Genomic DNA, 12860 nt, shown 5'->3' on the forward strand with positions numbered 1-12860 from the left:
ATCTCAGACAGCAAACTGCTGCTGTGTGTACTCCCATGTGACATGGATGGTCCATTTGGTGTTTTTGGCAGGTCTCTCCGTAGTCTGCTGGACGGGGAAATGGAGCATTCAGCGGGTCTGAGGCAGGAGATTGAACTGCTGAAGAAAAAGCTGGCTGAGCTGGAAGAGCGACACATGGCGAAAGTCCAAGCACTGGCCAGGTAACACACATGAGTGTTCTTAAATAGAAGGCTAACTGTACCCGGGCACTGACCAGGTCACGTTGTGTTCATAAATAACAAGACAAATCACCCACCTAATGAGTTTAAAGTATGAATACACGAGCTGAATTAAAAAAAAAAAATCACTGAAAATGTTTCCCAACGAGTCGTTCTGCATTGCCACTCCGCTGTAACGTCACAGCCAAAATGTTCAGAGGATATAAAAAGTCCACACACTCCTATTCCAATGCCAGGCTTTTGTGATCTTAACTCATTCACTCCCAAAGACGTTTTTAAACTTCTTTTCAGACTTGGTCCTGAATGAGTTAAAAATAGATTTTTTGGGGGATTGATTCCAGTAAGATGTTTGATTGGATTATTTTATGAATTGAGTTCAGCATTTGATGTTTTTGTTTTTTTTTTTTCTCCCCATTTTGTTAAAAAAAAAAAAAAACTTTTGTGATGCTTCTTAGTGCAGCATTAGCGGTTAAAAATCCAAGTCACCCGCCTTTCTTGATCTGAGCGCAGACGACGACAGCACAAACCTTTGAGCAACTTTTCTCAGGGAAATATTACAATTCTCACCTCATCATCAAGTAGTTGCCCTGTTGAAGTCCAACAAGCTTTAATGTCATTACTTCCACTAACATCTACCCACGTGAACCACCTTAAGCCCTTTTTCCTCTGCATTTCAAACACTGCGCCTGCGATATTAAGCGAGTGAATCACACACACTCCATCTTACATCAGCCCAAAAAGCCAAAGATCACAGCTGCTTAGCTACATAGACCCATGTACATTTCCTCTTCCACTCTTTTTAAGAGTCACGCTTTATTACGAGGTTTGGGATTTTTAATAGGCCTCAAGCCTGGATTGGAGATTTTGCTCGACAGTTGCTCCATCTTGACACTTTGGAATCATTATCGATTTTTGTGCTCGGCTGTAACCAGCAAAAGGCGCAAATCATTCAGACTCAGCCGGTTTGATTCAGACTCAAGAGTGAGATGAAAATTTGGCTCGGGTTTCAGCCGGTTTGCTTCAGACTCAAGAGTGAGATGAAAATTTGGCTCGGGAATCCACTGATGGGTGCAACTGGGGACGAGTATAATTTGCGATCAATTAACGACCGAAACGTGGTATTTTTGTTGTTATTTTCGATTCATTATTTTGCCATTTGCAAGACATGCTTTCTCACATAAAATATATGCACACGCACACACACACCACACACCACACAGAGATCCAGATCACACACGCGCTGTCATGCGAGAAGAGCTGTCAAGAGTTAAAAGAGGGAACAGGGTTGTTGAGCACGCATGACACCTCTCCAGTCGGCAGGAAGCAGACAAGCATCTCTGCAACAACATGACATTTGTCCACAGCGGAATGAAAAGTGTGTGACCCTCGCGGCTCCGAAGCCCACGTCATGACAGATGCTTGTTGCGATGTTGTTTTTTTTCAATAAATATTGACAAGCATTGTGCGCTGCGATAGCCCCCGCTAGAACTTTATGGCTTTTGATTTTAAACCTGTTTTTTTTTTTTTTGCCGGGGGGTTGAGTCTCATATATACGTTAGCTGCATCATTGACACACACGTAATCACAATCAATCGATCAATCAGGTTTCCCTGTCTTAATGTCTCACGCGCGCTATTCGAAGTCTTCACCAAGGCCAACCGTTTTCGATTCATTGCTTTGGGGCGACAAGGTTTTCCGATCCTCAGCCTTGAGATGTCGAAAGACAAAAATTCTCAGCATGTCTGCTTTCACATGATGGACTCTTACAAGTCCAACGAGAATTGATGTCAGAGGGACTCCAGTAAAGCTTCAAAAGGCCACAAATGAAGTTTCCGGTTTCCTTTTTAATGCTTGGAGCTCATTGTCGTTGCCGCGATCTCTGCGCCGCTTGGACGTTACACTTTTATACGTTTCACTGCGGTTTTGCTCAGCACATCCGCTCCCCCACTGTTGTCTTTGATTAAAGAGTGGTCTGAACCCGGTTGTTTTTGTCTTGTATCGTGAGGTCATTGATTCGCTGCCACTCGGCTGTAGCGCGGTTGTTGAAATTGCCTGTTGCTTCCGCTGCTCAGACTTTCTCTCGGAGGCATTTTCAATGTGAAAGTTGTGCCCAGTAAATTGCGCTCCATAATTGGGGTGGGATGTGGACAGTTTGATTTTTAGGACAATATTTTGTCAATGATACGAGAGTGATATTGTAACTGAAGGGGAGAAATGAGATATGGTGTGAAAGGTAAGGCCCGGGGGCCAGATCTGGCCCGCCTCATCATTTTATGTGGCCCGCAAAAGCAAATCAAGTATGTCAAGTTCCACGATGCTTGCTAGTCTGAACCAAAATTTCATATTGTCGTATGTGATCCACAATCACAGTCATTACTCTTGACTTCTGATTTTAAAACTAGTTATCCATCAATTTGTTGTGCGCTGCCCAATAGGTGATTAAACAGTAAACGGCCCTCCAAGGTAAACCGTAACTACAATGTGGCCCCGCAACAAAAATGAGTTTGACACCCTTCAGTTACACAGTTACACCACAAATTGCACGTCACGAAAGCTCTCCGCTCTACCTGTGGCGGTAAAAGCAAAATGATTTCTCCGCAAGGAGGAGGTCATCAGGATGCCGCACAAACCTAACCCCGAGGTCGTGATTGGTTCTGTGCTATTGGGTTTGTCTCTCCACAGTAGGGACGCATCTTCAATGGCTCCGGCACGCCGCCCGTGACTCTTGTGATGATAAAATGCTTGGATAATGAATGGGTGGATGGAATATTTATAAAAACTAAGGGTTAGGTTCAGCAACAGGTGTCGCAAACATCATCGCTATAAATTAAAACACAGAGTCAAATCCGATCAGGGTTTTATAGGTCACATGAAAAAAATTTTAAAATCTCAAAAACTGGATGTGCTAGCAAAAAAAAAAAAAATTCTGTGCCAGAAATATGCCGAGGGACACATTGGCCCCGTTTGGGACCAGTGTAATTAATTGATGACAGAATGGAAGTAAAATTCAAGCGAAAGATGAGAGGAAGGAGCAAAATGAAAAAGTAAAATAAAGAAAATATTGATTAAAAGCTAAATTAAAAATGCATCTTGAGCTTGTTCTCAAAAACGTTCTCTGCAGCCCTAAAGTTGTCCTTCATAAAAAAATCGTTGCAGTTCATAACACCTACGCGCAAAGAAAAGAGAATTGAATTTAGCTCTCAAGATGTTTTTTTTTTCCTCTTTACTCTGACACGACTCGTACCCCCCCCCTCCCCCCCAAAAAATTGAATTGTGACAGGTGAACCATTCGGTGTAAATCCAGCCTAAGTGAATATGGTTAAAGTCACCTCTTAATTCTATGCATTCCAAAACCACTTTCCAGGTTTGAGCCAGCCGCAGACCCGAGCTCGGCATGTTTTGAGAGGACAGCGCATCAGCTTTTTTAATATGCCATGATTTCCGCATTTGCACGCAACGTCTTAATGGGAGCGGAAAAAGCAGGCGAGGTAGAGACGACGGGCCCCTGGCCTGCCTCGCTCTCGCTGCAGGTGACTGTGACATGCAACGCGCATCTCGGACTCGCAGCGACTCACAAATCCTATTCTGTCGTCAGCGGCGAAATCTCAAGTGCCGCTTTTCCTCCTCAGCCAAATCTGTCTCGATCAATAGCTGCTATAAATACCACCAAAGGACCAGCTAGCCGCTGAATAGGGGCTGGAAGCTTGACGGTATCATTCAAGGGAAGGAGGCTACTGGCAGTGGTTGCTGCTGCATGTATATCACCATCTTTTGTGATTCATTTTCACTCATGGTGAGGAGGGCGCAAAAAAGTAATTCTTTTAAAAATATATATGTTTTAAATACGTACCGTATTTCTATCAGGCCTCGGGTATCGTATTTCGTGCCCGATCATGCGGAAATGTGTATTGGTAGGACAATGGCATTCCTTGAAATATGATCAGTCCTCCTCAAGACGTAATTCCGTGAAAAAAATTGACCGCACCAAGTTTCATTTTGTTTCTGTGAACAGTAAATAACAGTTGGAATTGTATAAAAGCTGTTGACTGGGTCTAGTTGACAGGAATATCGTAAAACTGACCCCTCCGATAAAGCCAAACCAGTCTGAAAAAAAGCTCGTTTATTGGGCTTTGTTCGCTGAAAAATCATGGTGCCAAATGAGGATAGGGTGGGAATATTAATTACGAAGAGGGCAGCTCGGGATCGGCTTTTGGCAAAATTTCATTGACTTGCGACAGGGAAAATTAAGGGTGAATTAATTGGTTCACGGCCCCCCCTCCCCCCAAAAGCGGCTCCATTTACTGGAGCCAGTGGTCACGTAACACGTTTCCACCAACCCTCGAGAAGGCTCAGCGGACATTTTGCGTCATCCTGTCAGCTGATTTACCGATGACGTCATCAGGAAATGATCAGAAGTAAAGCTCAATCAGAGTTGACGTCCATCCTTTCATTTTCTCTGTTGCTGGTCCTCATGAGGATCGCGGGACACCATCCCAGTTGACTTTGGGGGGCGAGGCGATCGCCAATCGATCGCCGGGCACACAATTATTGACTACAGTCACAGCCATAGACACTCATTCAAATTCATGGGAGTGAATGAGTTCAACATTTTTAGAGTTTTCAAAGCAGTTAAAATGCCTGCTCTTTATTCTTTCTTCTTACCACGGTGGAGGTGTTTTGCGTGTCGCAACGAATCGTAGACCTAAGTTGCCTCTTGGAAAATCCAGACCAGACCAAGTTTAACTTTCCTCCTGTCCTTTGTATCCTAAAGCTTCTCTTTCCAACTTCTCAGAGCAAAGCGGCTCCTGTGACATTGACTTGAAAGAGGAAACATCGTTTCAAAGCTTTATGACGTGGCGACAATGATGCATGCGCAGACAGTACAGAACATGCTAACTCCACACAGGAAGGCCCTAAGCACATTTTATGAACGTATGAAGTCTGTGAATGAATGTAACGAGTCAAAACCACGAAATGCTCATTAGAATGTCGTCATTAATATTGTTGAGTAGTTACTTGCAGTTACCTGCACACACGGGAGTCACCAAATCTTTTTGAAACTGAGAGCTACTTCTTGGGACATGATTAATTCGAAGGGCTATTAGTGTGATACACACTTGTGATGTCAATTTGGTCAAGCTAGTTTTAATTTCTGTATTGTTGGTGTCCGTGTTTTGCCTATTTGGTTGTATCACTTGTGGAGTTACCGTTTTTTTCGCACTACAAGGTGCACGTAAATGCACTTAGTTTCTCAAAAGCCGACAGTGCACCTGAGAATCAAGATGCGCCTTATATATGGATCAATATTCAGATTTCTTTTAAATGTCCTATAAAGCGCTTTGTTACAGCTGCCGCAGTTGTGAAAGTTCTATATAAATAAAATCTGTATTTTATTGTATTGTATTCCCTAAAGCGGAGGTCCATCTAGTGGATGCAAAACGCAACCTCAGCCACTATTGTAGTTTCTATTTATATCTTATAAATGCGTTGCGCCCTATATATGAAAACAGTTTTCAAATAGGCCATTCGTTGAAGGTGCGCCTTATACTCCGAAGCAGCCTATAGTGTGGAAAATACGGTACTTACATGCAATATGCGCATACGTGCATGCGGCTTGTTTATCGATATTGACTTTAGATTTGATTTAGGAACTTGTAGCTAGAGTGTTGACTTCGTAGAATTTCCTCACCGCATACTCTTGTAGTTTAAAAACAAATCAGCAGTTCCTACTCATGAATGTGCCCCAAACCGAAATTATCCCCCAAAGCCCAAAAACAAAACAAAAAAATCTGTCCTGAATATTCAACCCTCAAACCATTGTGACACTCACACACATGCACAAAACCCCCTTTTACACCAGCATTTGGCAGAAAGAAAAGCGGTCTTCAGGCAGCAGGAAGATGGGAAGGTGGCCATTTGAGTGGGTTCGGCAAGTGGTATTTCGTCACTGGGAGAAGGGGGTGGCTGAACAGGCGGACATACGTGCACACACTCACACATGCAGACAGAAAAAGAATGGCAGCAGGTGTCTTTTTTTCCTCCCAAACTGAAATTGTGCAGTTACAATTCCTTTTAGTTTCTCAGTGTTTTCTGTAGAGTGTTTTTCTTCTTTATGATCTTCTGTTTCTCTCCCCGTCGCCGAGTAATCAGAGTTGATCTTTTTAACGGTACACTGTGTGCGCAATTATTAGATCGCTGTCAAACCTCACGGTACAGCAGGCTGTCAGGCTTCGGACGTCATCGTTTTCAGCTCCCGCCCCGAAATGAAGCAAAACTTCGATACATGCCTAGTGGAACTCTCACGTTTCTTGCGACCTTGTTGACTATTTGCAACAAAATATTTGATGGTTCTGTGATCACAGGGGCATCTGTAATACGTTTTAAAATTTTTGACTTTTGCAAGTCAGTTAAGTCTCTTTTTTGCGGAGGGGGAACGTATTGCCCTGGGAAAAGAAACTGCCTAATAACAGGGTGTTGATCTCCTCAGGCCATTCCTTCCCTCATTGTGCATCCCCCAGATATTCTTAAATCCAAAAAGAATTGATGATATGGTCAAAGTACTCCCTTTCCTAATAATTGTGCACACAGGGTCGGTTGGTACATCCTTGAACTATTTTTCGTTCAAAGAAATGAGCAGTAAATTGCACTCAGGAGCATTATTCAGTGACATGTATGCCTGAAGGTGGCTTTGTACCAACCCCCCCACTCCCCTTTTATTACTGCCAAATAAAAGCAGAGCATATCCAAAGAACAGACAATTTGCTGTGTTTATTGTGCATTAAGATGACTCAGAAGCATGGAAAGAATGAAAGTGTTGGGTGGGATGCAAAAGAAAAAACATCACATGAGGGGTTTGACTCATCTTGGGCCATTACTTGTTTTTTTTAAAGCCTTTAAAGGTACAAACCCCAATGTTTCCCATTCTTGCTTTTTTTTTTTTAGTTCCTTTAAAATCTCACCCCCTTTACATTCCATTTTTTTTTTTATCACTCTCATGAGCATGATTTGAGTTTTACTCCCTCATAGGTCCAAAAAAGGGGTCCTAATTCTGATGGTGGGTTTTTTTTCCCCCCCAAACAAAAACTTTCCCCTCTTTCATGAATCAGATTTCTAAGACATTAATTCTGTTGATCCAATCTCTTACTCGACTTACAGTTGTACTGTACTTGCAAGACTGAAACATTCCGACTTGTATGTAGTGTATTTCTGGGTCAAATTATTGAAAGCAGTATGGGACTCATCCCATTTCATCAGCAAGCCAAGGGATGCGGTTTCTAAGTCTTACATATTTCCGACAGGCCCATTTAAAACGTATTTGCAATATTTTTGACGTCATATATCCGAACTAGTTAGGGGGGAATCATCTCTAACATCCTGTAGCTGAGGTGATTTGAATGAACCCTTTTCAGGTCATGTCACAGACTCATTTTCTTTTGTTTTGGTTGATTGCTTTTCTGATTTGGTTGGATGCCGCTGGACTTTTTCCACGCTGGAAGGTATTACTCTCTTCAGCCTCCCAGTAAACATCTGAAGGCAATTGGCCAAATTGACTGCCGTTTGGAATGATGTAAAAAAAAAAAAAAAATCACTTTTAAAGTTTTGGAATGGCCCAGACTTAAACCCAATTGAAAATATGAAAAAAATGTTAACATAAAATAAATAATACACATACTGTCGCAAGTTCTTTATTGACGTCAGTAAAATGTTTTGGGGACCATTTACCAGTTAAAAAAAAAAAAACAAAAAAAAACTGCAAACGGTATTACTTTGTAATTGGATGATTGAGGAGGGCGGAGTCAGAATTCCCACCTGCCAGGCTTTCAGCTCGCATGACACATTTTTTTTTTTTAACTTGCGTCCTCTGTATTAAAAACGGACAAGTCGAAAATTATCGCATGTTGCATTTGTAAAAATCAATGAACTTATACAGTAGTAGGATATTCTTATCAGGTTGTGGTCCTGGTAAGCGGGGGCTGTATTCATGCAGGCAAGTGTCGGCAAGAACACTGCCCGGGGCCAGGATTTAACGATCGATAACTTGGCACCTTCCACTCATTAACGTCACGCATACCGTCCTCTCATTACGCACCGTCGAACTGCACAGCTGCTTAAAAGTCAGAAATAAGTAACCAAACATAGCATCTGTTCCTATGAAATAAAATTCCAACTGCTCTTCTTCGGCGAATTTGCATCCCACAGCCAAACACAGAAATGTAATGATAGTTTTTTTTTTTTTTTTTTACATCCATAAATTACTCACCCTCTCAAAAAAAAAAAAAATATTAGAAAAAAAAGCCAAACAAAGCAAGATCAAAACACATTTGAATTAAATACTCAGGGGGTTCCCAACTAATCTGCTCTCTGGCAAAAAGAAAGGAATTTATCTATTTTCTTTATTTAATTGAAAATACTTTGCGAGGTGGGGGGGAGCATTTCTACGCCTTTCGGTTTTGTTTTATTCGCCGGCTCGCGTCGCCAGATGTGACCAATTAAAACATGATCATCATAATTAGGTCTGATTCTTAATTCTTGAAGCCAAGTACCAATAATTCCACTTTTCTGTTAGTGGCTACGTTTGCAATTTACGTGCCGACTTCAGCTCGTGCTGTCTTGAATCGCACTAGTCTGTGGTTCCATCAGCAGAAAACATTTCAGTCTTTCAGGGATCAATAATTCAACAAAACGGGTTTATTGTCGGGCCACCGAAACCAGCAACAGTAACAAAAAAAACAAAAAAACACCATGGCGAGACAGCGGCGGTTTTGTCTTGTTCCTTTAGATTATCGTTTATTCACAAAAGGGGACATTTGCTGTAAATTCAAGGTTATCGGATCAAACGGGACAAAAAAAAACCCCAAAAAACAAAACGCTGACAGGATTGTACACCGGCGCAGTATCTTAAATTGTGCGGTGGCATGAAATATTTGACGTAGGTTGTCATGTTGTAAAAATGAAATATCACATTTTAAATAGGTCTCGCTGCTGCCTCCTTAATATCTCCTCCTACAGTAATTGTTCTCCTCAACTCCTCTGGAAACAATCAGCGCATTTTCTCAGAGGTCAACAGCCTAAAACAAATTCTGCATATGGAATCATCGGTCAAAGGTTATGCCGACGATGAGCTATCCTTGTTTGCTGTAAGCTTAGCTTCCTCCATTTCAATATTGGGGGCGGCACGGTGGTCCAGTGGTTAGCGCGTCGACCTCACAGGGCCGAGGGACAGGGTTCAATTCCAGCTCCGGCCTCCCTGTGTGGAGTTTGCACCATCAGCAGAAAACATTTCAGTCTTTCAGGGATCAATAATTCAACAAAACGGGTTTATTGTCGGGCCACCGAAACCAGCAACAGTAACAAAAAAAACAAAAAAACACCATGGCGAGACAGCGGCGGTTTTGTCTTGTTCCTTTAGATTATCGTTTATTCACAAAAGGGGACATTTGCTGTAAATTCAAGGTTATCGGATCAAACGGGACAAAAAAAAACCCCAAAAAACAAAACGCTGACAGGATTGTACACCGGCGCAGTATCTTAAATTGTGCGGTGGCAGTAAATATTTGACGTAGACTTATGTTGTAAAAGTGAAATGTCACATTTTAAATAGGTCTCGCTGCTGCCTCATTGATATCTCCTCCGACAGTAATTGTCAACAGCCTAAAACAAATTCTGCAAATGGAATCATCGGTCAAAGGTTATGCCGACGATGAGCTATCCTTGTTTGCTGTAAGCTTAGCTTCCTCCATTTTAATATTGGGGGCGGCACGGTGGTCCAGTGGTTAGCGCGTCGACCTCACAGGGCCGAGGGACAGGGTTCAATTCCAGCTCCGGCCTCCCTGTGTGGAGTTTGCAGTCTCTGTGTCCCCTGCGATTGGCTGGCAACCGGTTCAGGGTGTCCCCGGCCTACTTCCCGAAGACAGCTGCAATAGGCTCCAGCACCCCCCCCCCCGCGACTCTTGTGAGGATAAGCAGATCGGAAAATGGATGGATGGACTTTCAGTCTTGGCATCACGATCAAATTTTAAGCGGAGCAGCCAAATAGTCTCTCTCGTTTCTGATTGGCTTATGAAGGAGTATTTTGCAACCAAGGCCTGTTCGCTCAGACGCATTTATCTGCCCGCCGGTGTTAACATCAGACTGGAGACTCATTCTAAGTAAAATGAGACACATTCCAATATCTGTGTTAAGTGGCCAACACTGATTCCCTGTGAACACACGCATTGAGTGGAGCGGTGTGTATTCAATCTAATTTAATCAAGCTGGAACAATGCCTGGGCCGTGGGCGGGTCTGATAACGGCGGCGTGGCCGAGTGCACATAGAGCTTGTCGTACGGATGCCGCAGTTCTCCGTGCAGGCTGGGAATGAGGTCTGATAAGCGTGGGGGTGGAGGTGGGGGGGGGCACCAAAAATCACCCGTGGAGGATTAGGGAAGGGGGGGATGGGCAGTGGAGCAAGACAAAGGCTGTTAAATTTAACTGGCGAGGGCATAAAGCCTCACTTCAACTCTGATTGATTTCAACCCCAAGTCAATGAGGTTCCGCCTGTTACAACTTGTAAAGAGACTCCCTCTTTTTCTTTCTCACTTTGTGTCTGCGTCCTCCGCCCCGAAACAAATCACTGCTTCTGGTCCACTACTCTTGGAACCGTAAACTTTCCTATGCTTCGTCAACACTCAACTCCAATAAAGTTGGACTGAGAGTTCAACATTTACGGACATACAGTTGAATTTTGCAGAGGGCGTATAGAATATAGAATATCGAGGTGTACAGTGCTAACATGTCGACGGCCCCAAGTGTACAATCATAAAGTACCTGCATCTCACATGCATATTTTGTGTTGGAATTATGCGTACGGGTATGTCTTTAAAATAGTCGGAGAATGAGAATGTGATGATTAGCAGAAACTAACGCTGGGCTCTCATGATGATCTGCGATCGGTTTGTCAGTAAATGTCAAGTAAATATGGCCCAGCTCCTCATCTATTTGATCATCTCATGTTGACAGAGAAGCAATGCGGGAGGAGGTAGAAATATTTTGGCGGGAATGAGGTGAGGCTTTTTCATCTCCTTATTTCATGGAGGTGTAGACTAAAGATGACATCATGTCATCTTCATATGCCTCATTCCATATTATATCTCTGGCCTACTTCGGAATTGCAATCGATTCTAATTTTGGGTGTATATCTCCTGACGTTTATTCATTTATTTATCCCCCCCCCCCCCCACCACCACATAATTTCACACAGTGAGCTTGATGTTCCAAATATAGTCTGAAATCAATCTGATCTCGTCTCTAATGGATTCCCGGTAAGAATATTAGGAGGGGAAAATTGATAAATCACCGCCATACCAGCCAATACCGCGCCTACAACCTCTTTATTATAAACCGTTATTGGTTATGTGATATCTGTGCGCGTGTGTCTATTTGTGCAGGGAGAATGAGGTCCTGAAGGTCCAGTTGAAGAAGTATGTGGGGGCGGTGCAGATGCTGAAGAGAGAGGGGAGCCAGGGCAATGACGGTAACACACACACACACACACACACACACACACACACACACACGTGTAGAGGTGGCTCGTGCATATTTTGCTCACAAGCAGAGGTGCCATGAATCCATTGCAGAGGCCCCATCGGTTCTGATGCATTTCTCAAGGGCTCAAGTGTGTAGCTTGTCTTTTAACGGTGCGAGGCTTCGCCAAACACGATGGTGAGCCTCTTTATTTATTTGCGTTTGTTTTGGGCGGGTTGGCAATAACTTTGACCGTGTTTGCCACCGCCGCCGTAGGGCGCAGATGTGTTATAGGGACCAAAGCGAAGCGGCACTCTGTGTGTAAATACGAGTGAGATAAGCCTCCGCTGTTGATAAATAAAGTAAACTAGGCAGATTATCGAGGGATCTAATAATCGCTAATTGCATTTTTTTTTTGGTGGGGGTTAAAAGGAGAATGATTATCTGTGCTGTTTGTCCTGCAGAAACTGATAAATGGAAATATGAGGATGAAAGCAATAACTGCAACAAAGATTATACAGTATGTGGTTAAATGTTTTGGGGTTTTTTTTGTAAGAAGAGGTGGTTATTAATTCTAACAGAATGCCGGCATTTTTTTGGGGGGAAGAGGTGGTTATTAATTCTAACAGAATGCCGGCACAATTGTCATTATTTCTTGAATGATTTTTTTTGTTTGTTTGTTTGTTTGACGGCATGTTGATTTATACCGAAGCTTAGTGGACTCTTTTCTCAGAAATTGGCATCAAAATAGATAAATAAATCATTGTGGTAATTGCTTCCCAAACAAATTTGTTTGTTTGTTTGACGGCGTGTTGATTTATACCGAAGCTTAGCGGACTCTTTTCTCAGAAATTGGCATAAAAATAAATAAATTAACTAAATAAATCATTGTGGTAATTGCTTCCCAAACAAATGTAGTTTTTCAGAATTTAATTTCCTGATTTGCAACGGAGGAAATATTGCATGAAATCGCAAATTTGATTCCACATGAGGGATGTGCAAAGAAAGATCACGGTTTGGTCTTGTGAAATCGTTACTTGCTAGCTTCTTGTCCATGTATTCTTTTTTTTTTTAAATGCTCATTATCCATTTGGCTTTTGGCCATATTAGCAGCTGCAAAAGAAACGGTGGAGCTTTCCG

General features: G+C 42.6%; 1 protein-coding gene across 1 annotated transcript in view; it reads left to right on the forward strand.

Moving 5' to 3' along the window:
- Positions 1–12860, forward strand: part of snx29 (sorting nexin 29) — a 121040-nt gene that overhangs the window by 26787 nt on the left and 81393 nt on the right. The window contains exon 14 of the mRNA XM_019863575.1: positions 11645–11730. Coding sequence (XP_019719134.1) covers positions 11645–11730 — 86 coding nt within the window. The remainder of the gene's footprint in view (positions 1–11644; positions 11731–12860) is intronic.

Source organism: Hippocampus comes, unplaced genomic scaffold, assembly GCF_001891065.2.
Source record: "Hippocampus comes isolate QL1 unplaced genomic scaffold, H_comes_QL1_v1.1 scaffold91, whole genome shotgun sequence".
Taxonomy (NCBI): domain Eukaryota; kingdom Metazoa; phylum Chordata; class Actinopteri; order Syngnathiformes; family Syngnathidae; genus Hippocampus; species Hippocampus comes.